Raw genomic sequence first — 24,399 nt, forward strand, 5'->3', positions numbered from 1 at the left:
GTCTCCCAGTTCCTGCTGCTGAAAAACATCCCCACAGCATGATGCTGCCATCACCATGCTTCACTGTAGGGATGGTATTGGCCAGGTGATGAGCGGTGCCTGGTTTCCTCCAGACATGAAGCTTGCCATTCAGGCCAAAGAGTTCAATCTTTGTCTCTCATGGTCTGAGAGTCCTTCAGGTGGGCTGTCATGTGCCTTTTACTGAGGAGTGGCTTCCGTCTGGCCACTCTACCATACAGGCCTGATTGGTGGAGTGCTGCAGAGATGGTTGTTCTTCTGGAAGGTTCTCCTCTCTCCACAGAGAAATGCTGGAGCTCTGTCAGAGTGACCATCGGGTTCTTGGTCACCTCCCTGACCTCCCCCGATCGCTCAGTTTGTCCAGGCGGATAGCTCTAGGAAGAGTCCTGGTGGTTCCAAACTTCTTCCATTTACGGATGATGGAGGCCACTGTGCTCATTGGGACCTTCAATGCTACAGACATTTTTCTGTACCCTTCTCCAGATCTGTGCCTCGATACAATCCTGTCTCGGAGGTCTACAGACAATTCCTTGGACTTCATGGCTTGGTTTGTGTTCTGACATGCACTGTTAACTGTGGGACCTTATATAGACAGGTGTGTGCCTTTCCAAATCATGTCTAATCAACTGAATTTACCACAGGTGGACTCCAATCAAGTTGTAGAAACATCTCAAGGATGATCAGTGGAAACAGGATGCACCTGAGCTCAATTTTGAGTGTCATGGCAAAGGCTGTGAATACTTATGAACATGTGATTTTTTTGTTTTTTTATTTTTTTAAATTTTTGCAAAGATTTCAAACAAACTTCTTTCACGTTGTCATTATGGGGTATTGTTTGTAGAATTTTGAGGAAAATAATGAATTTAATCAATTTTGGAATAAGGCTGTAACATAACAAAATGTGGAAAAAGTGAAGCGCTGTGAATACTTTCCAGAGGCACTGTAGGTGTCTGCTGTAGGTGTGAATAGTCCCTTCCTCCATTAGGATAGCCTAATTCCTACAAGGAAAGTTTTTGATGCATATACCTTAGCTTACATTAACAATGGAATAGGGTACCATATAAATTTAACTGCAAATGTCCACATGTCTAAGTATTCAGCTTTACTGTCTATAATGTCAATATTATGTTACCATATCGTTTTTAAATAAACTGCCTTTTTTGCTGGAATAAAGCCAATTAACTTGGCTGTTACACATTAAACTCTGGGGTTTTAGGCCACAGTGCATGTGTGAAATTCAGACTTAGCTATATCCGCCATGTGCTGTCATATAGCCTACTGTATATGTAAATAATATCGCATGCCATATTTTTATTCCCTACCACAAATGGTTTATTTAAATCTCAAACTTATGTGGTCTAAGAAAGGGAAGACTATCTTTCTCTTAAAACAATGGTAAAGAACCACCAAGTAACGGTAATAAAAATAATACAACCAATATCCACTATACAATATAAAGTAAAATAAACATTTGACACAACATTAATAAACATAAATAAATTATCTTTCACGCACACGCAAGCACGGGACAGAACGTTTATTTGCACTTTTTGTATGGTGGACTTTAATTATCAAAGCTCAGGTAAAATATCACCCATGAGTGCAACTTTTTTCTTTTGAAGTTTGATAATCACATTTATATAACATATAATAAGCATAGCCTAACGAAATAGTATATATCAAAATTAAACGTGGAACAATTTGATACATTTATACCCATAGTCAGTGATATGAAGTCAACAATAGTTTACCATTGCTGATCAATATCGCTTGCTGTGCATTTTTTTTGAAACTGGCTAAGGTGGTCCCATGTGAGAAATGAACTCACTGACTAAACCATTAGCAATCAGTGTTGGTTCAAAGAATGAAACACGACTGCCCTCTACTGATCACGTCTCTCCTGTACCGCCTAATGTCGCATCACACCACGTGATGTCACAGGATCTATTTCCCTTTGACGTGCATTCTCAAAGGCCGCATCTGTAATTCAAAGTGCAAGGATCTCATAGGGTTTACACGACAAGATATGTGAATGTGTAGCATTTTTGTGTTTATTTAAAGGTGCTGTAAGCAATTTTAGCATTCTGAAGCTTTCACTTGACTGCGCTGTTGAATTAGCCACGCCCCCTTATTCCAAAACCCCGCCCTCCAAAGATAATTTTGAGATCAAAACAGAGCAAAAGAGCACGATTGTTTGTTCCTGTGGCTGTCATAATCAACAGTGGCACAATAGTGCCCTCAATTGACAAACATTATGAATCATAGCCTCAATCATCTGCTTCAAATGAGATCGTGCAAAATGATTGACAGGTGAAAATGTCCACGGACACATTTTTGTTCACTGTTTACAAAGTCTACAGCTGTCACTGAGACCGGTGAGATATCTCAGGACACTTATTTCATTCATATTTTTAAGGGAGTAGGAACATTTTTGCAATTAACATTATTAATAGTTAATATTATTACTAATTTTGGCAACACTGTTCTCGATGTTTAGTGATGTTCTTATGTATGATGTTATTAATAATACTGGGACAACACATTTTTCCAACAAAATTTGGCTGATTATAAATCTAGTAAAAATATTATGATCAACAGCAAAATTAATCGTAAAATGCTGCGCAAGGGTCTGAGAACACACTTGAGTGATGACACAGAACCATCTGAACAAACCAATTTGCTAAAATGAATCGAACTTCCCTATGCTACAGCTAAGCACAAAGATATATACAGGTGCATCTCAATAAATTAGAATGTCGTGGAAAAGTTCATTTGTTTCAGTAATTCAACTCAAATTGTGAAATGTATTAAATAAATTCAGTGCACACAGGCTGAAGTAGTTTAAGTCTTTGGTTCTTTTAATTGTGATGATTTTGGCTCACATTTAACAAAAACCCACCAATTCACTATCTCAAAAAATTAGAATACATCATAAGACCAATAAAAAAAAACATTTTTAGTGAATTGTTGGCCTTCTGGAAAGTATGTTCATTTACTGTATATGTACTCAATACTTGGTAGGGGCTCCTTTTGCTTTAATTACTGCCTCAATTCGGCGTGGCATGGAGGTGATCAGTTTGTGGCACTGCTGAGGTGGTATGGAAGCCCAGGTTTCTTTGACAGTGGCCTTCAGCTCATCTGCATTTTTTGGTCTCTTGTTTCTCATTTTCCTCTTGACAATACCCCATAGATTCTCTATGGGGTTCAGGTCTGGTGAGTTTGCTGGCCAGTCAAGCACACCAACACCATGGTCATTTAACCAACTTTTGGTGCTTTTGGCAGTGTGGGCAGGTGCCAAATCCTGCTGGAAAATGAAATCAGCATCTTTAAAAAGCTGGTCAGCAGAAGGAAGCATGAAGTGCTCCAAAATTTCTTGGTAAACGGGTGCAGTGACTTTGGTTTTCAAAAAATACAATGGACCAACACCAGCAGATGACATTGCACCCCAAATCATCACAGACTGTGGAAACTTAACACTGGACTTCAAGCAACTTGGGCTATGAGCTTCTCCACCCTTCCTCCAGACTCTAGGACCTTGGTTTCCAAATGAAATACAAAACTTGCTCTCATCTGAAAAGAGGACTTTGGACCACTGGGCAACAATCCAGTTCTTCTTCTCCTTAGCCCAGGTAAGACACCTCTGACGTTGTCTGTGGTTCAGGAGTGGCTTAACAAGAGGAATACGACAACTGTAACCAAATTCCTTGACACGTCTGTGTGTGGTGGCTCTTGATGCCTTGACCCCAGCCTCAGTCCATTCCTTATGAAGTTCACCCAAATTCTTGAATCGATTTTGCTTGACAAACAATAAGGCTGCGGTTCTCTTGGTTGGTTGTGCATCATTTTCTTCCACACTTTTTCCTTCCACTCAACTTTCTGTTAACATGCTTGGATACAGCACTCTGTGAACAGCCAGCTTCTTTGGCAATGAATGTTTGTGGCTTACCCTCCTTGTGAAGGGTATCAATGATTGTCTTCTGGACAACTGTCAGATCAGCAGTCTTCCCCATGATTGTGTAGCCTAGTGAACCAAACTGAGAGACCATTTTGAAGGCTCAGGAAACCTTTGCAGGTGTTTTGAGTTGATTAGCTATTTGGCATGTCACCATATTCTAATTTTTTGAGATAGTGAATTGGTGGGTTTTTGTTAAATGTGAGCCAAAATCATCACAATTAAAAGAACCAAAGACTTAAACTACTTCAGTCTGTGTGCACTGAATTTATTTAATACACAAGTTTCACAATTTGAGTTGAATTACTGAAACAAATGAACTTTTCCACGACATTCTAATTTATTGAGATGCACCTGTATATATATAATGTCCTACAAAATCATGTTGGTTCCCACATCTGCTGTTTTTGCTCTGTAATGAATATTGTGAAGTTGTTCACATGACCTGTCACAGCTACTGTATTCACCCCCCCCATTCTCCACTCACTCTGCTGCTGACCACGCCCACTCTCCCTGGCATTTTTTTTAAATGGTGAGAACTGAACTGTGCTGAAACAGGGGGTTAAAGGACCCTTTAATAGTTTGTGAAAAGACTCATGGAAATCACAATGACAGTCAGTGCAGCACGATTACAGCACGACACGTTCCTGTGTCCTTGCATGGGTTTACACTTGGCATTGTGCTGCCGTTCACATGCACACAGAGATTGATGGCCGGCCTTAAGTCCACAGAGAGCCGCATGAGTCACATCACAGTGTCTAACTGCATTAGCTGCAGCTGCATACTGACTCACGCTGATTTCCTGCTCTACAAGCAGGAGGCCATCCAATAATCATGAGTGTCAACTCCTCACACACCTGTCAGTATCATTACTTTTGTTGATGACTAATTGTCATATAAATAACTGCACATAAGTTTTGAGAATTTTCCAAGTAAACTATTTTGTTAATTTTAAAGTGTAAGCTTACAGGAATAGTTCACCATAAAATGAAAATTGTGTCATCATTTACTCACCCTCATATTGCTCTGAACTCTTGTTATATATGTTTTCTTGTTATCAGTATGACTGAATGTTAGCCTCAATCACCACCAGTCAGAATATTAGCCTCAAAGTCATGCGAGTTTGGGACAACATGAGGGTGAGTACATCACAACAAATGTTTATTTTTGGATGAACTAACCCCTTTAAAATGAATAGCTCAGTCAAAAAATTTAAATTCTGTCATTAATTACTCATCCTCATGTTGTTATAAATGTGTATGCTTTTTTTTTTTTTTTTTTTTTTGTCTCTGTGGAATCTTGATGCATCTTAGCTGTCAATCTCCAAAACTGTCAAAAAGTATCATACAAGTAGTCCATATGAATCATGTGCTATATTCCAAGTCTTCGGCTTTTTTGTCCTTTTTGGAGCTTGACAGTTGCAGGTGAGTTTCTTCTTTTTTAATGCACTTTTTTGCTCATTTTTGAAGTGTAAGCTTAAAACACATCAGATGTAGTCATTTATTAATACTGAACTTCGAAACATAAGAATTTATGATTTCCTTTCAGACTTATAAACAATGGGAAAGAATGGCATAAATAAAAATATTTTAATTATTCAAAGATCATTACTATTACATTCTTAACATATATGATTAAATATATACACATACAGTTGTGCTCAAAAGTTTGCATACCCTTGGAGAATTGGTAATATATGTACCATTTTTAAAGAAAACATGAGTGAGCAGGCAAAACACATTTCTTTTATTTCTTATGGGATTCATATTCAACTGTAGGTTATAACAGAATGGCACAATCATAAAACAAAACATGGCAACAAAGAAAAAAATGAAATGACCCCTGTTCAAAAGTCTGCATACCCTTAGTTCTTAATACTGTGTATTGCCCCCTTTAACATCAACGACAGCGTGCAGTCTTTTGTAATAGTTGTCTATGAGGCCCCAAATTCTTGTAGGGGTATAGCTGCCCATTCGTCTTGGCAAAATGCCTCCAGGTCATGCAAAGTCTTTGGTCGTCTTGCATGAACCACATGTTTGAGATCTCCCCAGAGTGGCTCGATGATATTAAGGTCAGGAGACTGTGATGGCCACTCCAGAACCTTCACCTTTTTCTGCTGTAACCACTGGAGGGTCAACTTGGCCTTGTGCTTAGGGTCATTGTCATGCTGGAAAGTCCAAAAGCATCGCATGCGCAGCTTTTGTGCAGAAGAATGCAAATTGTCTGCCAGTATTTTCTGATAACATGCTGCCATCAATTTTCACAAGATTCCCCGTGCCTTTAGAGCTCGCACACCCCCAAAACATCAGTGAGCCACCACCATGCTTCACAGTGGGGATGGTATTCTTTTCACTATAGGCCTTGTTGACTCCTCTCCAAACATAGCGCTTATGGTTGTGACCATAAAGCTCTATTTTGGTCTCGTCGCTCCAAATTACAGTGTGCCAGAAGCTGTGAGGCATGTCAAGGTGTTGTCGGGCATATTGTAACCGGGCTTTTTTGTGGCACTGGCACAGTAAAGGCTACTTTCTGGCAACTCAACCATGCAGCTCATGTTTGTTTAAGTATCGTCATATTGTGCTCCTTGAAACAACCACACCGTCTTTTTCCAGAGCAGCCTGTATTTCTCCTGAGATTACCTGTGGGTTTTTCTTTGTATCCCGAACAATTCTTCTGGCAGTTGTGGCTGAAATCTTTCTTGGTCTACCTGACCTTGGTGTAGCATCTGGACCAATCAGACACACAATTATTCATTATTTAATGAATAATCCAATAGACATCTCAAGACCGTAACAAGCAAAGCACCGAAACACCCGGTCCGACTGCGAGGTCGCGGGCCGGCAGGCCTTAACACATCAAGCCATGTGTAACTTCCTCGACCATAACGGAGTCAAACTAACACCACAAGTTCATCATCATTTCTTCATTCAACACGGAAGAAACTGATTGCAACTTCAACACCATCGACTCAAGGAACCATCAAGACTTTCTCCTAAGACTGCATCCGGTCCCTCTCTCAACAGCCAAGGCATTGCAAGTATCGTACAATTAACTAATTAAACAGAGGTTTAGTATAAGCTGTGAACCCCTTTGTTAACAAAGGTGCTTTGAAGTAAGAAACTGATGGTACTTTCAGATGGTTAAATGACTCTTGTCATAGCTTCTTTCCCCCGTTCTGTTCCTGTTTCATTCACTTTCACTTTTCCATTTCCTATGTATGCGTGATTTGTGTGTATGTGTTTGTTTAGTTAAATAAAGCTTTTGTGTACATTCTTGCGAGTTGATTCTGGTCTGCTTGTAAATCAACGTCAATTTAATGATTTGATCACAGCTACATGCTAAGAAAGAGTTATTTTTCTGTGGCCATGAAAAATATCCTTTCTGAGAGTTAATAGACGATCAATACTGAGTGTTCGCTGGACGAACAGATTAATTGATTGTAATGTTAATTCAGCTACATCAAGTTAATTCTATTAACTGATCCAAATATTTATAATTGATTATAACGAGTTATAATTAATTATTCATATTCCCCTTTTAAAGCTAATTTGACTGTGGTATATTTTGATAAATAATCTCATCTCTGTTTTTAAAAGATTTTGCTTCAAAGCTGTACCTAAATATGTGTAATATTATTTTCAATAAGCCATGAGAATAATATTACTCCAATAAGAGAATTAATCATAATTCACTTATTAAAGCTAATACCTTACAATAGAAACTGTGAGCGGATACAATGAGACGTTGTATTATGAGTTTAATGGTGGAGAATTTTATTCAGACAAATAATCTAGTTATTTGTCATTTATCTATTTATAATGGTTGTCAAACGCGACTAATTCCATTATAAATTCCCTTACATAATAATGTAGAATAAGGACAGTTTAATTTAATTCCTAGCTCACACATACTGTTTCCCTACATATAATGGTGGAGGTACGCGGGCACTTTAACCCATCCTGTGTACATTTATACTTCCAAATTCGCTACATTGCTTGGTATCAAGAGATTCCCAAATTTTCCACTTCTTAATAAGTGATTGAACAGTACTGACTGGCATTTTCAAGGCTTTGGATATCTTTTTATATCCTTTTCCATCTTTATAAAGTTCCATTACCTTGTTACACAGGTCTTTTGACAGTTCTTTTCTGCTCACCATGGCTCAGTATCTAGCCTGCTCAGTGCATCCACGTGAGAGCTAAAAAACTCATTGACTATTTATACACAGGCACTAATTGCAATTTAAAAAGCCACAGGTGTGGGAAATTAACCTTTAATTGCCATTTAAAACTGTGTGTGTCACCTTGTGTGTCTGTAACAAGGCCAAACATTCAAGGGTATGTAAACTTTTGATCATTTGGGTGATTTCTGTTATCATTATGATTTAAAAAGGAGCCAAACAACTATGTGATAATAAATGGCTTCATATGATCACTATCCTTAAATAAAAGACAGTTTTTTTGCATGATCAGTCATATTTTCAAAATCAATGCCAATATTTCACAATTTCTGCCAGGGTATGCAAACTTTTGAGCACAACTGTATATATATATATATATATATATATATATATATATATATATATATATATATATATATATATATATATGTATATGTGGGTGGGCTGAAAAAAAAATCTAGTGTTTGTACACAGCCCTGGCTCTGTAAATGAGACAAAAGCAATGTGGATCAGACCGATCCACACAACACTACTCCAGCCAATCTGCAACAGGGGGTGGTTCTTGCGCATGCACAGGATGGGGGGTGGGGGCAGAGTGAGAGGGAAATTCATTAGAACAGCGACGGCAAATCTGGCTGATGCAAACTTTCTAAACTCCAAGGAGGACAAATGGCTGAAAAACAGACCAAGAGAAAAAGGTCAGATGAATATAAACTAAAAAAGAAGGATTATGGTAAGTCGAGGACTAGGAGCTGCGTCAACATTGGCGAGGCTTTTCAGCGGTGGAGAGACCTCCAAGACCTCCAAGGTTTCACAGAACCCATATATGCTGTTGTTGTGATGTTAGATTTAATAGTAGAAGAGTTACGAGTGTCTGGAGCTGGTGTGCGTAAAACCGTCTCGTCTTCTCTGCAAGTTATCTTAGCAGCAGCAAATTACTGTAGCAACAGTTTGCTAACCCACTACATAGCTAATGTTATTTACATTACTTGCTGTGTTGTTGTTCGCTCTAATCGTCTAATGGTATTTGTCCACACAACGTTTGCAAAGGGTTTTATAGCCACAAAGATTTAAAAACACTTTTGGTAGCACCCTCTTCGGTCACTGTGGTTTTGTATGCGTTACTGTAAAATCAAACTAAGCAACTACACTATATTGCCAAGTATTCGCTCACCCATCCAAATAATTGAATTCAGGTGTTCCAATCACTTCCATGGCCACAGGTGTATAAAATGAAGCACCTAGGCATGCAGACTGCTTCTACAAACATTTGTGAAAGAATGGGCCGCTCTCAGGAGCTCAGTGAATTCCAGCGTGGTACTGTGATAGAATGCCACCTGTGCAACAAGTCCAGTCGTGAAATTTCCTCGCTACTAAATATTCCACAGTCAACTGTCAGTGGTATTATAACAAAGTGGAAGCGATTGGGAATGACAGCAACTCAGCCACGAAGTGGTAGGCCACGTAAAATGACAGAGTGGGGTCAGCGGATGCTGAGGCGCGTAGTGCGCAGAGGTCGCCAACTTTCTGCAGAGTCAATCGCTACAGACCTCCAAAGTTCATGTGGCCTTCAGATTAGCTCAAGAACAGTGCGTAGAGAGCTTCATGGAATGGGTTTCCATGGCCGAGCAGCTGCATCCAAGCCATACATCACCAAGTGCAATGCAAAGCGTCGGATGCAGTGGTGTAAAGCACGCCGCCACTGGACTCTAGAGCAGTGGAGACGCGTTCTCTGGAGTGACGAATCACGCTTCTTTATCTGGCAATCTGATTGACGAGTCTGGGTTTGGCGGTTGCCAGGAGAACGGTACTTGTCTGACTGCATTGTGCCAACTGTGAAGTTTGGTGGAAGGGGGATTATGGTGTGGGGTTGTTTTTCAGGAGCTGGGCTTGGCCCCTTAGTTCCAGTGAAAGGAACTCTGAATGCTTCAGCATACCAAGAGATTTTGGACAATTCCTTGCTCCCAACTTTGTGGGAACAATTTGGGGATGGCCCCTTCCTGTTCCAACATGACTGCGCACCAGTGCACAAAGCAAGGTCCATAAAGACATGGATGAGCGAGTTTGGTGTGGAAGAACTTGACTGGCCTGCACAGAGTCCTGACCTCAACCCGATAGAGCACCTTTGGGATGAAATAGAGCGAAGATTGCGAGCCAGGCCTTCTCGTCCAACATCAGTGTCTGACCTCACAAATGCGCTTCTGGAAGAATGGTCAAAAATTCCCATAAACACACTCCTAAACCTTGTGGAAAGCCTTCCCAGAAGAGTTGAAGCTGTTATAGCTGCAAAGGGTGGGCCGACGTCATATTAAACCCTATGGATTAAGAATGGGATGTCACTTAAGTTCATATGCGTCTAAAGGCAGATGAGCGAATACTTTTGGCAATATAGTGTAACTCTCGCTAGTTCTAGTTGCTGCTGATTTTGTATGCTGTTTTTGTGCTTGCTTGTCTGTTCGGGGGGCGGAGCTTCCAAAGGAGCACTGAAGGGAGGGGTGTGTTTGTTTTGGTAGCTGAGTTCGAATATCAACACTGTTTCTCAGGAATCGCTGAGTGCACATTTAAAGTCTTCACTGAGCGGTTTAAATGAATAACACAATTGAAAATGTCCAAGTTACTGTTAAAACCAAAATGTTGCAATACATATCACTGCCATATAGTTAATTGTTGTTCGCATTTCTAGTAGCCAAAAAATAACTTATTGGAACGGCAAGAAATTGTGCAAAGTCACTGTGTTTAGTTTAAAAAGTTGTGATCTGGTATGTAAAAAAAAATAATAATAAAATAATCATTGTAAAGCTTAATCCCTTGTGACAGAATGAACTCACTCAGATCAAGTCAAACTTGGGATTTCAGTCTCCATCAAGACTGCATTTGTGTTCTTGTGTAGGTGTTGACTCACTTGTCCTCCACCCCAGTGGCTCCCAGCAGCTCCAGGTCTTTCTCAATAAAGTTGAAGACCTCAGCCAGCCTTTCCTCTCTCTGCTGTAGAGCCGTTCTGGCTTCATGGAGCCGTCTGTCCACTTCCTTATACTCATCAGCACTGAAGTGTCTGCAGGCCACAACCAGTGTCCTCAAACCCTTCTGCAAAAGATAAAGACAAAAAAATAAAAAAATAAAAACATATGTATGCAGCAGCTACATTTGTCAAAATACCAAAACTTCAATAGTCAAGACTGACATCAGTGATATCTCATGATTCTCCATGCGTATTTCTATATTACTGCTAAAACAAATATGCTAAAGCTCATTTAAAGGTGCACTCAGTATTTTTTTGTTTATGACTGCAAAAAGTACATTGCAGGCAAAGAAGTTCTTTAGAGACACAACCCCTTGCACCATGTCCACAATTAAGATGTGTTGTTTCTTAACACATCCCATCAGTGTTAGTATTGTTCTCTGAGGATTGTTAAGTGTATTTGTGTGTTATCATATGATGATGGGTGATGTGGGACTCAAGTCACTCTCATGGGTGTAGTTCTGAGCACAACTGATAACAAGTCTTTTGTTTAACAGTACACGAAACTAAGCTCATTATCAACACACATTATCAACAACATTCACAAGACATCAATGTCATTAGAAAACTGAATTAACATTTTCACATGTTCTGAAAAGAATGTGAGTGATGCTAAACCATGCAGAACTCACCAACACAACACTATGGTGTTTAGAATGCTAAGGTGATCTGGGTGGTTACTAAGGCATTGCCAGACAGTTTCTAAGGTGTTTTTGTTGGTTGCTATGTGGTTCCAATGGTGTTCTGGGAGATTGCTATAGATTTACTAGAGCGTTGCTATGTGAATGCTGGGGTGGTTACAAGGATGTTCCAAGTGGTTGCTATGGTATTCTGGGAGGTTGCTAGGGAATTACTCGGGTGTTGCTATGTGGATGCAGGGGTGGTTGCAAGGGTTTTCTAAGTTGTTGATATGCAGTGGCTAAGGTGTTCTGGGAGGTTGATAAGGTGTTGCTATGTGGATGCTAGGGTGATTGATGGGTTGTTTGAAAAGGTTGCTATGCAGTTGCTATGGTGTTCTGGGAGGTTGCTAGGAAGTTACTAAGGCTTTGCTAAGTGGATGCTAGGGTAGTTGGTTTCAAAGGTGTTCCAAGCTGTGCTATAGGGTTGCTATGGTGTACTGGAAGGTTGCTGCTATGTGGTTGCTATGATGTTCTGGGAGAGTGCTAGGGAGTTACTAGGGTGTTTACAAGTTGTTGCTATGTGGTGGTTAGGGTGTTCTGGGAGTTCGCTAGGGTGTTGCTATGTGGATGCTAGGGTGATTGCTAAAGTGTTTGAAGTGGTTGCTATGGTGTTCTGGGAGATTGCTGGGGAGTTACAAGGGTGTTGCAAGGGTGGTGGCAAGGGTGTTCAAAGCTGTTGCTCTGTGGTTGCTATGGTGTTCTAGGAGGTTGTTATTGAGTCACTAGGCTGTTGCTACGTAGTCAAGGTGTTCTGGGAGGTTGTTAGCGAGTTATTAAGGCAATTCTATGTGGATACTAGAGTGTTTGCAAGAGTATTCTGGGCGGTTCCTACGCGGTTGCTGTGGTGTTCTGGAAGGTTGCTAAAAAAGTTACAAGGGCGTTGCTATGCGGATGCTAGGGTGGTCGCAAGGGTGTTCCAATTTGTTTCTATGTGGTGGTTAGGGTGTTCTGGGAGGTCGCTAGAGTATTGCTATGTGGATGCTAGGGTGATTTCTAGGGTGTTTTAAGTGGTTGTGTTCTGAAGCATTGCTAGGGAGTTACAAGGGTGTTGCTTTGTCGATGCTAGGGTGGTTGCCAGGGTTTCCCAAGTAGTTGCTATATGGTTGCTATTGAGTCACTAAGGTGTTGCTACCTAGTCAAGGTGTTCTGAGAGGTTGTTAGTGAGTTATTAGGGCAATTCTATGTGGATACTAGGGTGTTTGCAAGAATATTCTGGGTGGTTGCTACGCGGTTGCTATGGTGTTCTGGAAGGTTGCTAAAAAAGTTACAAGGGCGTTGCAATGCGGATGCTAGGGTGGTTGCAAGTGTGTTCTAAGTTGTTTCTAGGGAGTCACTAGGGCATTGTTATGTGGATGCTGGAGTTGCAAGTGTGTTTTAAGTGGTTGTTATACTGTTCTGGGTGGCTTCAGGGGCACAAACAAAAACAACCTAGAAAGCAACAATGATCCAGAGAGGATGTTTTAAAAGCTCACCAGGGCAAACTCATCCACATGGACTCTGGTTTTATCAATCTCTCCACTCTTGGTGTAGGGGAGGATAGCCGATTCGGCTCCTTTTATAAATAGCACATTTTCACCTAATGAGAGACAGAAGGTCATTAGGTCACTCTTCATGTGTTGCAGTAATATGATAAACAGCACATCTATGTTAAGAGACACATGCCTGAAGGAGTCTGCAGTATCACGCTCATTCGTCTTCGGTTTGCATCAAACTCAAGAACGTGGAGAAGTTTATACCTGTATACAGAACGACAGCTGTTAAATACAACTCTAAAATTTGTGATGAGGTTTTATATTGCCTACATTTACATATATAAGTGCAAAACTGTGTTGTACTTCTCTGCTTTGCCAAATGTTTTTATCTCCATGTTTTCTCCATTGCTGCCTGTGAATGTGACCCCCATCCTGCAAATAAAATACCACACACAAAATAAAGGATACTCAAAAATAAAAAGATTGTCAGTTTCAACAGCTTATATTTTAGTCTGTCACTCACACAAAGATGCCGTATGGCTTCAGAAGACTCGCAATATAGCGTACCAGTTGAATGAAATATTTTCATGGCATATTAAGACGACTGAGAAACCAGAGCTTCATCAGCTGTGCTCTCACCTCTTGGTGGCTTCCACGAGGGCTTTCTCATCAGGAGAGGAGGCATAATACTCCATCTGTGGCGAGAAGCCATTGGCATGCGAGAAGGAAACTCCCAGTCCATCTGTTTGATCATAACTGATCTGCACTGTGTGACACAGTGAGACAGCTTTCAGGAACAACTCCTCTTCTCTGTTCTGAAATAAGTCCACACACAAATACAGAATTAACCAAAATCTGATCTAACACATGACTGGCTAATGCATGAGACCAGGGCATTATTATGCACTGCAGAGTGTCTGTTTCTTAATTAGCATGGGTGACATGTCTCTTATTTTTAAATCTATTGTTCTCTGCTGTTATTGCTACAGCCTTTATTACATTAATGTTAACTGGCAATGAATTGCTTTGTTTAAATTTGGAACCTGTTACAATGAGTGCTTCACTAGATTTGCCCAAGTTTGCCTGGTTCATTGCATCAAATCATTGAAAGACGTTGTGTTTGAGGCACTAGTTAGCAAATAAACCCTAAATGGCACTTAAAAACAAAGTGTTCCCTCACATTCTTTTTCCTGACACTGACTAGCCTATAATCTACACTGCTTCAATGGCTCAATGATGAAGTTATGCAGGAAGTTCAGCACTTGTTGGACAAATCAACAAAGTCCAATGAATGAATGAGAAACTAGTAAAAGGACACAATTTATCACAGTTTTGAACTGCAATACCATCGTATCGTGAAGATATAAATATAACATCGCATTGTCAGGTACCTACTGATTCCCACCCCTAGTTTGACTGTGCAAGATTTAACCTTACCAGATAAGGCGCAGATCCATCTGGGAAATCTTCTGTCATTCCTTCAGGGATGAGCTTCCCGTTGATCTCCTGGTATTTGATCCCGTTGATGGAGCATTCTCTGAACTGCATCTCGTTCTCGGTGAGCGTTCCCGTTTTGTCAGTGAAAACGTACTCCACCTGGGGCACAGCATTAACATATTATTCTCATAAATAACAGCTAGTGTTGTACCTCACAAGGCAAACAGCTTCAAATACACACTCGCACCTGGCCTAGCTCCTCGTTCAGGTCTGATGTGTTGACTTGAGCCTTTTGGTCGCTCTCTTCATGATACAGATCCAAGTCCCAGCCTATGAAAAAAGAGCCCAGAAACTTCTGCAGCTCAACTGTCACGTACAGTGAGATGGGGATTATGAAGTTGTACAACACCAGGAAAGCCAGGAAGTCTGAAATGAACTTCAAAATCTGTGAAGAGAAGACAGCAACACATCTTAGCAAATGTTCTCAAAACACAAAAGTGCAAACCAAGCAGATTTGATCATGAGTGATGTGGGCAGTCAAAGAACCAGACAATCCGCCTGGTGTCACATACAGTGCTGTGAAAAAATATTTGAGCCCTTCCTGATTTCTTCCATTTTTGTGTATTTTTCATACTAAATTGTTTTAGATCTTCAAATGAGATATAACATGAAACAAAGGCAACCTGAATAAACACAAAATACAGTTTTCAAATATATAGTTGTTTTTCTTATTGAAGCAAAAAAGTTATCCAACACCTACAGTATTTCACCCATGTGAAAAACTAACTGCCCCCTTAAACTTAATAGCTGGTTGTGCCAAGTTTAGCAGCAACAACTGAAACCAAACGCTTCCGATAACTGGAGATCAGTCTTTCACAGCGCTGTGGTGGAATTTTGCCCACTCTTCTTTGCAGAACTGCTTTAGTTCAGACACACTGGAGGGTTTTTGAGCATGAACTGCCCATTTAAGGTTATGCCGCATCATCTCAATCGGGTTCAAGTCAGGACTTTGACTAGGCCACTCCAAAACTTTAATTTTGCTTCTTTTGAGCCATTCAGAGGTGGACTTACTCCTATGCTTTGAATCATTGTCTTGCTGAATAATCCACTGCGCTTGAGCTTCAACTCATGGACTGATGACCAGATGCTCTCCTTTAGGGTTTTCTGGTAGAGAGCAGAATTCATGATTCCCTCAATTACTGCAAGTCACCTACGCCCTGAAGCAGCAAAGCATCCCAACACTATCACACTATCATCACCATGCTTGACTGTAGGTATGATGTTCTTTTTGTGGAATTATGTGTTTGATTTATGCCAGATGTAACGAGACCCCACTTTGGACTCATCAGTCCACAGATCATTCTCCCAAAAGGTTTGAGGATCATCAAGGTGTGTTTTTACTAAATTCAGACAAGCCTTAAAGTTCTCTGGGTTAGCAGTGGTTTTCGCCTTACCACTCTTCCATGGATGCCATTTTTGGCCAATGTCTTTCTGATAGTGAAGTCATAAACAGTGACCTTTATTGATGCGAGAGAGACCTGCAGTTCCTTGGATGTTGTCCTTGGCTTTTTTTTTTTTTTTTTTTGTGACTTCCTGGATGTGTCGTCGCTGTGCTCTTGGAGGAATTTTGGAAGGCTGGCCACTTCTGGGAAGGTTCACTACTGTGCCAAGATTTCTCCATTTGAAGATAATGGCTCTCACTGTGGTTCTTTGGAGTCCTAGAGCCTCTGAAATAGCTTTGTAACCCTTCCCAGACTGATGTATTTCAATCACCTTTTTCCTCATCATTTCTGAAATTTCTTTTGACCTTGGCATTGTGTGCTACTGGGTGAGACCTTTTAGCCAAATTCATGCTGCTGAAAAAGTTATATTTAGGTGTTGATTTGATTGAACAGGGCTGGCAGTAATCAGGCCTGGGTGTGTCTAGTCCAGCTGAACCCCATTATGAATGCAGTTTCATAGATTTGGGGATTTAGTAACTAAGGGGCAAATACTATTTCACACAGGCCCAGTGGGTATTGGATAACTTTTTTGCTTCAATACATAACATTATCATTTAAAAACTGTATTTTGTGTTTACTCATAGTGCCTTTGTTTTATGTTAGATTTTGTTTTAATTTTTTAAACAATTTAGTATGAAATATACACAAAAACAGAAGAAATCAGGATGGGGCAAATACTTTTTCACAGTACTGTATGTTGTGTTCAAATTCTGTGAACATCCTCCGGGATAGGAGGAAAAAGCTGTCAGAAAAGCCCACGCCACTGGGGGAGGGTCGCGATGCCAAGGAAGTATGATACGGTGGTACTGGAGTGGTTCGCCCGAAGGCGGAGGAGTCAGCTGCCGTCTGCCAGGAGACGAAGGAGCTGCTGCCATGCACCAGAGGCCTGGGGAACATGCTGCTGTCTGCCAGGAAGTGAAGGAGCCGCTGCCAGTCGCTAGAGGGCAGAGGAGCTGCTACCATTCACCAGGAGGAGAGGTTCAGTGCCATCGCCCGGTGTCACGGAGGACCGCTGCCCAGCTGGCCAAGGACCGAATGGCGGCATGGTTGGGGACTGGAGTGTTTCTATTTTCTCTCTCTTCTCTCTCTCGCTCTATCCCTCTCACTCTTTCCCTCTCCCCTCTCCCTCCCCTTGTCTCTCCCCGGGTCCAAAGAGGTGGGGAAGACCTGCCGGCAGAAGGACAGTCGGAAGGCCAACACCTCCCCTCCAGGAAGGGAGGGGAGTACGTCAAGCCGGAGGTTTCCCCAGCCTGAATCGGGTTGTGGAGGAGTGTGACAAGGAGGAGGCCGTGGCTAGGCCATGAGGATGCACACCCAGCACTGAATTGTCCTAATCTGCTGGGAGGCGGATAAGGACGAGCCGAGGACGCCAGTTGAAGACAGAGAGAAAGAGACGCACGTGTCTGTGTGTGTGTGTGTCTATGTTTCATTTTACTGTTTAAATTTGAATTTGAAATGAAAGTTCTGCTGATTGTTCACTCCGGTTCCTGCATCCTCCTTGGTAGGGAACGCAGAGTCTGCCACAAAGTCATCAATATTTTTGGACTGTTTTCTGGTTCCAAGACGAGATAATTAATTTTATATGCTAAAAGTGCATTTTGTCAACATTTAGGAGCAACAATAGTATACAGATGGCTTCAAAGATAAACTAAAAGCTACAAAACTTTAATTATTTAAAAAATTGGTTTCATTATCATCCTCCGTTTTAAAAATTTAATTATTTTACTGTCATTTTCTTTTGGAATTCTACCATTAAGGCACTTTACAGCACTTTAAATTTGCCGTAAAATGCCATTTTTGTCCGAAAGAGGAATAGGCTGAAAATATGACCAGAAACTGCTATGTGAACAGATCTGATAACAGAAACTTTGATATGAAGAAGAAGTGTTTAGATATTCCAAACAAAGGGTCATTTAATAATAGAATTTTCAGTTTTTTAGATTTAGGCAAATTAAAAATGTAAAATACAACAGTAAAAGAACCGTTTTTGGTTAACCTTACCATATACGGTGAAAAATTATATTTCATTCAAAAAGAAAATATATTGTATGTAATGTATGTAATTTTATGATAAAATATTTGCTAGGGAGGGTTAAGTCACATTGGGTAACCTCCTCGTGGTCGCTATAATGTGGTTCTCGCTCTTGGTGAAGCACGTGGTGAGTTGTGCGTGGATGCCGCGGAGAATAGCGTGAAGCCTCCACACAGACTATGTCGCCGCGGTAACACACTCAACAATTCACGTGATAAAATGCGTGGATTGATGGTCTTAGACGTGGAGACAAATGAGATTCGTCCTCCACCACCCAGACTGAGGTGAGTCACTACACCACCATGAGGACTTAGAGCGCATTGGGAATTGGGCATACCAAAGTTCATTATTTAAGTGTCATTTGGACTACCATGATTGTGTTTTATGTTTGTGCGAGTGACAGTAACCTAGTTTCCATCCACTTTTCGCACTGTTTTGTTATCGACAAAGTGAAAATGCGTAAACATTTTTGGGGAAATTTTCCGTCTTCTGCCTGTTTCCATTCAAATGGCCTTTTATTGCTAAAAATGGTGTGCGTGATGACGTCATGCTTAAAAAAACAAACACTTTGTGGCATAAGTTTTGGTTTATTGCAAAATAAATCTGCCCTTAAGCCGTTTCCATACAGAAATGTGTGTATATCGCTAATTGTGTACCTTTAGCCTCCCAGATGTCCCTAATTTTTTCCCCCTGAAGTTTTGGTAAAATAGGGAGAGTATTGAGACAATTCATTGAAATTAACCGGCTTACTGTCATTTTAATTTCACAAAAAATGCAATCAGAAGATGAGGAATTGCAATCAAAAGGGAACAGTTGCCCTTCTGATAGGACTGTAATATTGGTCCTGATGTTGCGCCATATCGCAGGTTGCCACCGGTTCCGACCCGAAAGCGAATCTTCATGGCCCTTTTCAAGCTAGCAACCTGTACCAAGTAGTGGGGGAAACTTTCGGACTTAGTATAAGGACCATCCATCGATGTGTATATGCTGTGTGCACAGCTATTAAAAAAAAAAAATGATGCAGTGTAATATCAGGGTTTACATATGATACATTCCTGATATTCAATAGGCTATTTTGAACAATCATCTAATCTAAAACATTGCCATCACAACTGAATTATGTCCCGTATATTTGTCCAGCAACTTTTAATTACCAACCGAACTTGATTGTTTACATTTTACATTTTCTGAAGAAGCTCAGCAAATGCAATTCAAGGTCAAGAGGGTTAGATTTAAAATATTTACAAGTTTTAAAATGTTCAAAAGCTCATTTTCTGAAAGTGAATTCGGCATTGGACAAATAGCTCTGATAAAAAAGTGTAGAACATTCTGAGAATGTCATTCAGCTGACTTTGTTGTCTACAGAACAGGGTAAGGCTAATTTAAGTTTGTGTAAAGAAAAGGCAAAAATGCTTTTCTCCTAGTATTGTGTATTTGTTTTTCATTTAAAACATCTTTGTGCACAGACATGATATGGTTTTTGTATTGTGGGCTAATTACATGACTGCCATCTGTTATTTTGAATGGTGTGGAAAAGTAACTAATAAATAAACGGATGTCTACCGCGATTAATCGCAAAGAGTGGCCATTCATTAGTTCTCCATGATATGAGATATTTGCGTTGGCACTCCTGGAAGTATCATGAAGCAGATGTGTTTGCAGCATCGGATCTGTGCAGGTACGCCGTTAAGACCAATTATGGCGTGAGTAATGCTTCATGTACAATGAATTGGCTTTCAAAGGTGTATAACTTGTTGTCATGATTAACACAGGCTAATGATTAGGGTAAATTCTGACATGTGACACTAAATCTTTGCGTTAATGGCAATTTTCTCGACAAAGTGTTTCCAAACCAGTTTTTCGCAACATCTGAAGTATCGACAGAGTTTATGCGCTAGAGTTAAATGGAAAAATATTATGTAGACACTTGTGAAACTTTAGCAATAATTTGCATTACCATCAGCTATATCGGTAAACTTTTTTATGCGCTACACTTTTTGTCGCAAAAGAAACCTTGGATGGAAACGTAGTTATTGTGCACTATCTATACATATTTACTGCAGATTTACAGAAATGTTGCTCCAGTAGCTCTGTATTTTAACATAACATAATTTAATGATACAACGGTTGTGAACCGTAAAATATACAGGCACCAAAATGACAACCCGTAATGCCTGAAATTTTGCCACTGTATTTTTTATGGTGAATTTCTTGCAATCAGCTACCCATTTTTTCCATAAATTTAACAGAATTTTGTGTGCAGAGATTTCAGACAAGAATTTTCATTTTGCTGCATCACTAATGAGAAGATGTAGTGACCTGGCTGCTGTTTCTCTCTTGGTCTGTCTTCTCATTGTAAAAAGGCTCATCCCACTTATTCTCTGCCTGCCAGGCGTACTTCAAAATAGTGCTGAGAATGGCTTCAAACAGCAGAATTCCCAAGTAGATGATAAGAAATGTATTCATGGATCTGCACAAGAGAGACAAGAGAGAGAGATTATGTGGCCATAATGGTGCGGTACAGATCTGCTAAGGGACAGCAGTCATGTGAATGTGGAATTAAAACATACTTCTCTACTGCTGAGCGTTTTTGGGATTTGCACTTGTAGTTCAGAGCCATCTTGGACTCCATGCCCGTGTACACCGCCACACCTAAATGATTCAAAATTAAATATTCTCAATGCTGAGGGATGCCAGAAATTATATCCAAAATATTATAGTGCAAAATAAAATACGTTTACATAATTAATATTATTATAAAAATCAAATGATCTAACAGAAATCTGAAGACTTTTTGCCAACTCTTATGTTGTTAAATTTGATTTTCTGCGGCCACAACAACGTTAGTGCGGGTAGGAATAAAATATTAACCAATAATATCATAGTCATTAAATAATGATCCAATCAACGCCTGATGGGTAATATAAAGTTTTCCTGCTGTATTCTGCCACATTTAGAAAAACTAAAGTAATATGCATTGTGAATACATTTAACAAGTTTCATGTTATTGTTTTAATGTCAAGAATGCAACTGATTCACAATAAAGTGTTGTATATACTGTACCAAATATCTCTTTGGTGTTTTTTAATCTTGCTCCTCGAAGCAGAAGGTTCTCTGGTCCTAAAGGCCTGAAAAGGTGATTAAAAAAAAGATTAAATCAACAAACACTGCCTTTTCCTATATTATACCACACTCAACACAACAGATAGTGAGCTGTCTATACAGGCATTATTTTAAGACATAATAGGTGTGTCCTCACCTTATAGAGGGTACAAGATAGTAGAGGAGTCAAAATGTCAACTAAATCATTCAACCCCCCCCCCCCAAAAAAAAAAATCACCTAACACTGAATGTATTTTCATTTTCTTTTTGCAAAACATAACTTCATACTTTTTTTGTATTGAATTGGGGTTAAATGATTCCTTGACAGGTTTTGTGAGAATCATCCACTAACATCATCCCAACTCTACTGAAATAAATTGTGAGTTTTGTTTAAAGGAGCAATATTTGTGTGATGTGTGTTGCGGCCTATGTAGAGTGTTCCAAATAACTCGCGTATGAGGGTTCAGATAGATTGCTTTCTTAGAAAGTAACTGCCTATGTAGGCAGTAGACAACAAGGCAGCTCACTAGGGTTTGGAACAGAGCCAACAAATCATTAAAAAAAACATGATATATTTGTATTGCTGGTCTGTTTTAATCATTCTATTAATTTTCTTTTTTCCATGGAAACTGCTTAATGTCAAATCCGAAGCTAGTCTTACCTCACTATCTCCTCTCCTTGTTGGGTCACAGTTATTCTCCCGACAAACCTGAGAGGAGAGAGCATGTGTTGTGTCAGGAAAATACAGTACTGGGAGAGCCACCGTTGGTCAACAGCAAGTGAGTTTAAAATTAAGCAGAATTGTAAAGCAGTGTAAGAAACGCTCCCCGTAAGGGAACAGGATATCAGTGGTTGTAGTTTCTGAATGGTTCCCAGTTGTACCTGTATAAATCTGCCTCGGGCTGCTGGCACTCCACCACCGCCTGCAGAGACTCCAACCGTGACACCGACTGCGACACAGCTGTTTCTGGCACTGAATAGTGGGTCTGCACATCAGCAGAGTACACACTTTCAGTTTAACACTTGAGTCTGCATTCAAGACAACTACTTCACGACTTCCTCGTAAAAAAAAAAGAGCCCTGCTTCCAAAAAAAAGTCTAAGAAGTCAAATTAACTACAATTTCTATATGCAAAATACAGTTGAAATATGAAATGAAACTGTTGACAGATTGGATAAATGTATTTGTTTGGGCTGCAGGCATATATCCATTGTTAAAAGCAAGTTCTGATTAACTCAAAGAAAGGTTCCTGGTTCCTTAAGTTTAAACAACAATGTTGACGAACATTGAATGCCAATGAATAATGAAATGAATAATGAAAAATTCATTTCCAAAAATTGTTTTATTTTTATTGTCAGTTTGTAAAAACAAACGGGAAAGAATATTTATGTTAATTCCTTTACAATGGAAGATTAGCAGGTTATCCTGTAGCACTACGAATAAATGTTTAAAATATGCATTACATGGGGGCCTGGGTAGCTCAGCGAGTAAAGACACTGACTACCACCCCTGGAGTCGCGAGTTCAAATCCAGGGCGTGCTGAGTGACTCCAGCCAGGTCTCCTAAGCAACCAAATTGGGCCGGTTGCTAGGGAGGGTACAGTCATGTTGGGTAAACCTCCCCGTGGCCGCTATAATGTGGTTCTTGCTCTCGGTGGGGTGTGTGGGGAGTGTGGTAACGTGCTCAACAAGCCACGTGATAAGATGTGCAGTCTCAGACGCAGAGGCAACTGAGATTCATCCTCCACCACCCGGATTGAGGCGAGTCACTACGCCACCACGAGGACTTAGAGCGCATTGGGAACTGGGCATTCCAAATTGGGGAGAAAAATTAAAAATTAAAATATGTATTAGATGTGACGTAGAACAAACCTTCTCTGCGTAAAGCTATATCCAATCTTTCAATTCATGTCATGTCCAGTAAAAAAAAAGAAAAAAGAAAATGAGGAAATTGGGAAATTTGGGAATTGGGAAATTCTCACGAAATACTGATTTCACTCAGATTACCCTTGATTTAAGTTAACAATTTCAGTTCTTTTCACTTGGAACATGAAAAGGGAAGACAATATAATTAACATATAACCAATATTATAGCATTTTTCCACATTTTTGAAAACATTTTCAAAAACATGTTTAGAAAAATTCTCATAACAGTAGATGCTCTAAATGATGGATAACTCTGCTTGAAATGTTGCTTTTGTGCTTAGATACAATTTCAGCTGCATCCAAACCATCCAAACAGTGGCATTTATTTTTCACGCTTTCTTTTTCTTCTCTGACTTTGTTCCAAAATACCATGAAGTAACACACAATTTCACATAGTGATTGATGTATGTCTTCAAGAAATCAGAGACCCTCCTCTTGAAATCCGAACACACATGTTCGTAGGGGACGCATTTAAGTGCCAGGTGTAAAAAAGCGATGTGTCTCGCCCGACCACATGTGATCGGATCACGCGAGACACATCTTAAAACCAGGTGTAAAAGGGGTCTAAATGAGGTGAGGTGATAGGAGAAAGCATAAAAAAGAAAGTGTGATTAATCCTCTAGTGAAAGTTTGAGTCTAGACTCTGTTGTTTATAAGCAGACCTTCAGGTTAGTCTCTCCATCCAGGCTTGTAGTGGTGATGTGACATGTCCCTTCTGCACGGTCTGACGATAGAAGCACCAGGTCTGCAGGAAACGTCTCATCTTTGGCTACTCTCACAATATCTCCTACCTGCACATATGCAAGAACAGCCTTCAGTATGTGACATATCAACCATCATGACATCATTAAAGGCATATTCTGAATGCTATTTGTTGTTACAGGCTGTCAGGATACTTTATAAATGTATATTACATGTATTTTCACTAAAGCTGGCAATTAAAATTTTTTATGGAATTAATTTAATGGTATGCTGATTAAGTAATTGTAATTAATCATGTATAAATATTTGCCAAGAAAAGCACAGAAATGAAGGTAATTCAAAATCCATTACATTATTGTGATGTCTTTTACTCATAGAT

General features: G+C 40.0%; 1 protein-coding gene across 5 annotated transcripts in view; it reads right to left on the reverse strand.

The window, feature by feature from the left end:
• Positions 1–24,399, reverse strand: part of LOC127438668 (phospholipid-transporting ATPase IF-like) — a 99,327-nt gene that overhangs the window by 32,559 nt on the left and 42,369 nt on the right. For all 5 annotated transcript variants that reach the window (XM_051694405.1, XM_051694404.1, XM_051694403.1 and 2 more), the window contains exons 6-18: positions 23,981–24,109; positions 22,277–22,380; positions 22,056–22,103; positions 21,356–21,420; positions 20,863–20,944; positions 20,612–20,762; positions 15,006–15,203; positions 14,759–14,917; positions 13,961–14,136; positions 13,685–13,753; positions 13,512–13,585; positions 13,322–13,425; positions 11,053–11,234 (exon numbers count right to left, since the gene is read on the reverse strand). In XM_051694405.1, the coding sequence (XP_051550365.1) occupies positions 11,053–11,234; positions 13,322–13,425; positions 13,512–13,585; positions 13,685–13,753; positions 13,961–14,136; positions 14,759–14,917; positions 15,006–15,203; positions 20,612–20,762; positions 20,863–20,944; positions 21,356–21,420; positions 22,056–22,103; positions 22,277–22,380; positions 23,981–24,109 (1,541 nt within the window). The remainder of the gene's footprint in view (positions 1–11,052; positions 11,235–13,321; positions 13,426–13,511; positions 13,586–13,684; positions 13,754–13,960; positions 14,137–14,758; positions 14,918–15,005; positions 15,204–20,611; positions 20,763–20,862; positions 20,945–21,355; positions 21,421–22,055; positions 22,104–22,276; positions 22,381–23,980; positions 24,110–24,399) is intronic.

Source organism: Myxocyprinus asiaticus, chromosome 50 (genome assembly GCF_019703515.2).
Source record: "Myxocyprinus asiaticus isolate MX2 ecotype Aquarium Trade chromosome 50, UBuf_Myxa_2, whole genome shotgun sequence".
NCBI classification, from domain to species: domain Eukaryota; kingdom Metazoa; phylum Chordata; class Actinopteri; order Cypriniformes; family Catostomidae; genus Myxocyprinus; species Myxocyprinus asiaticus.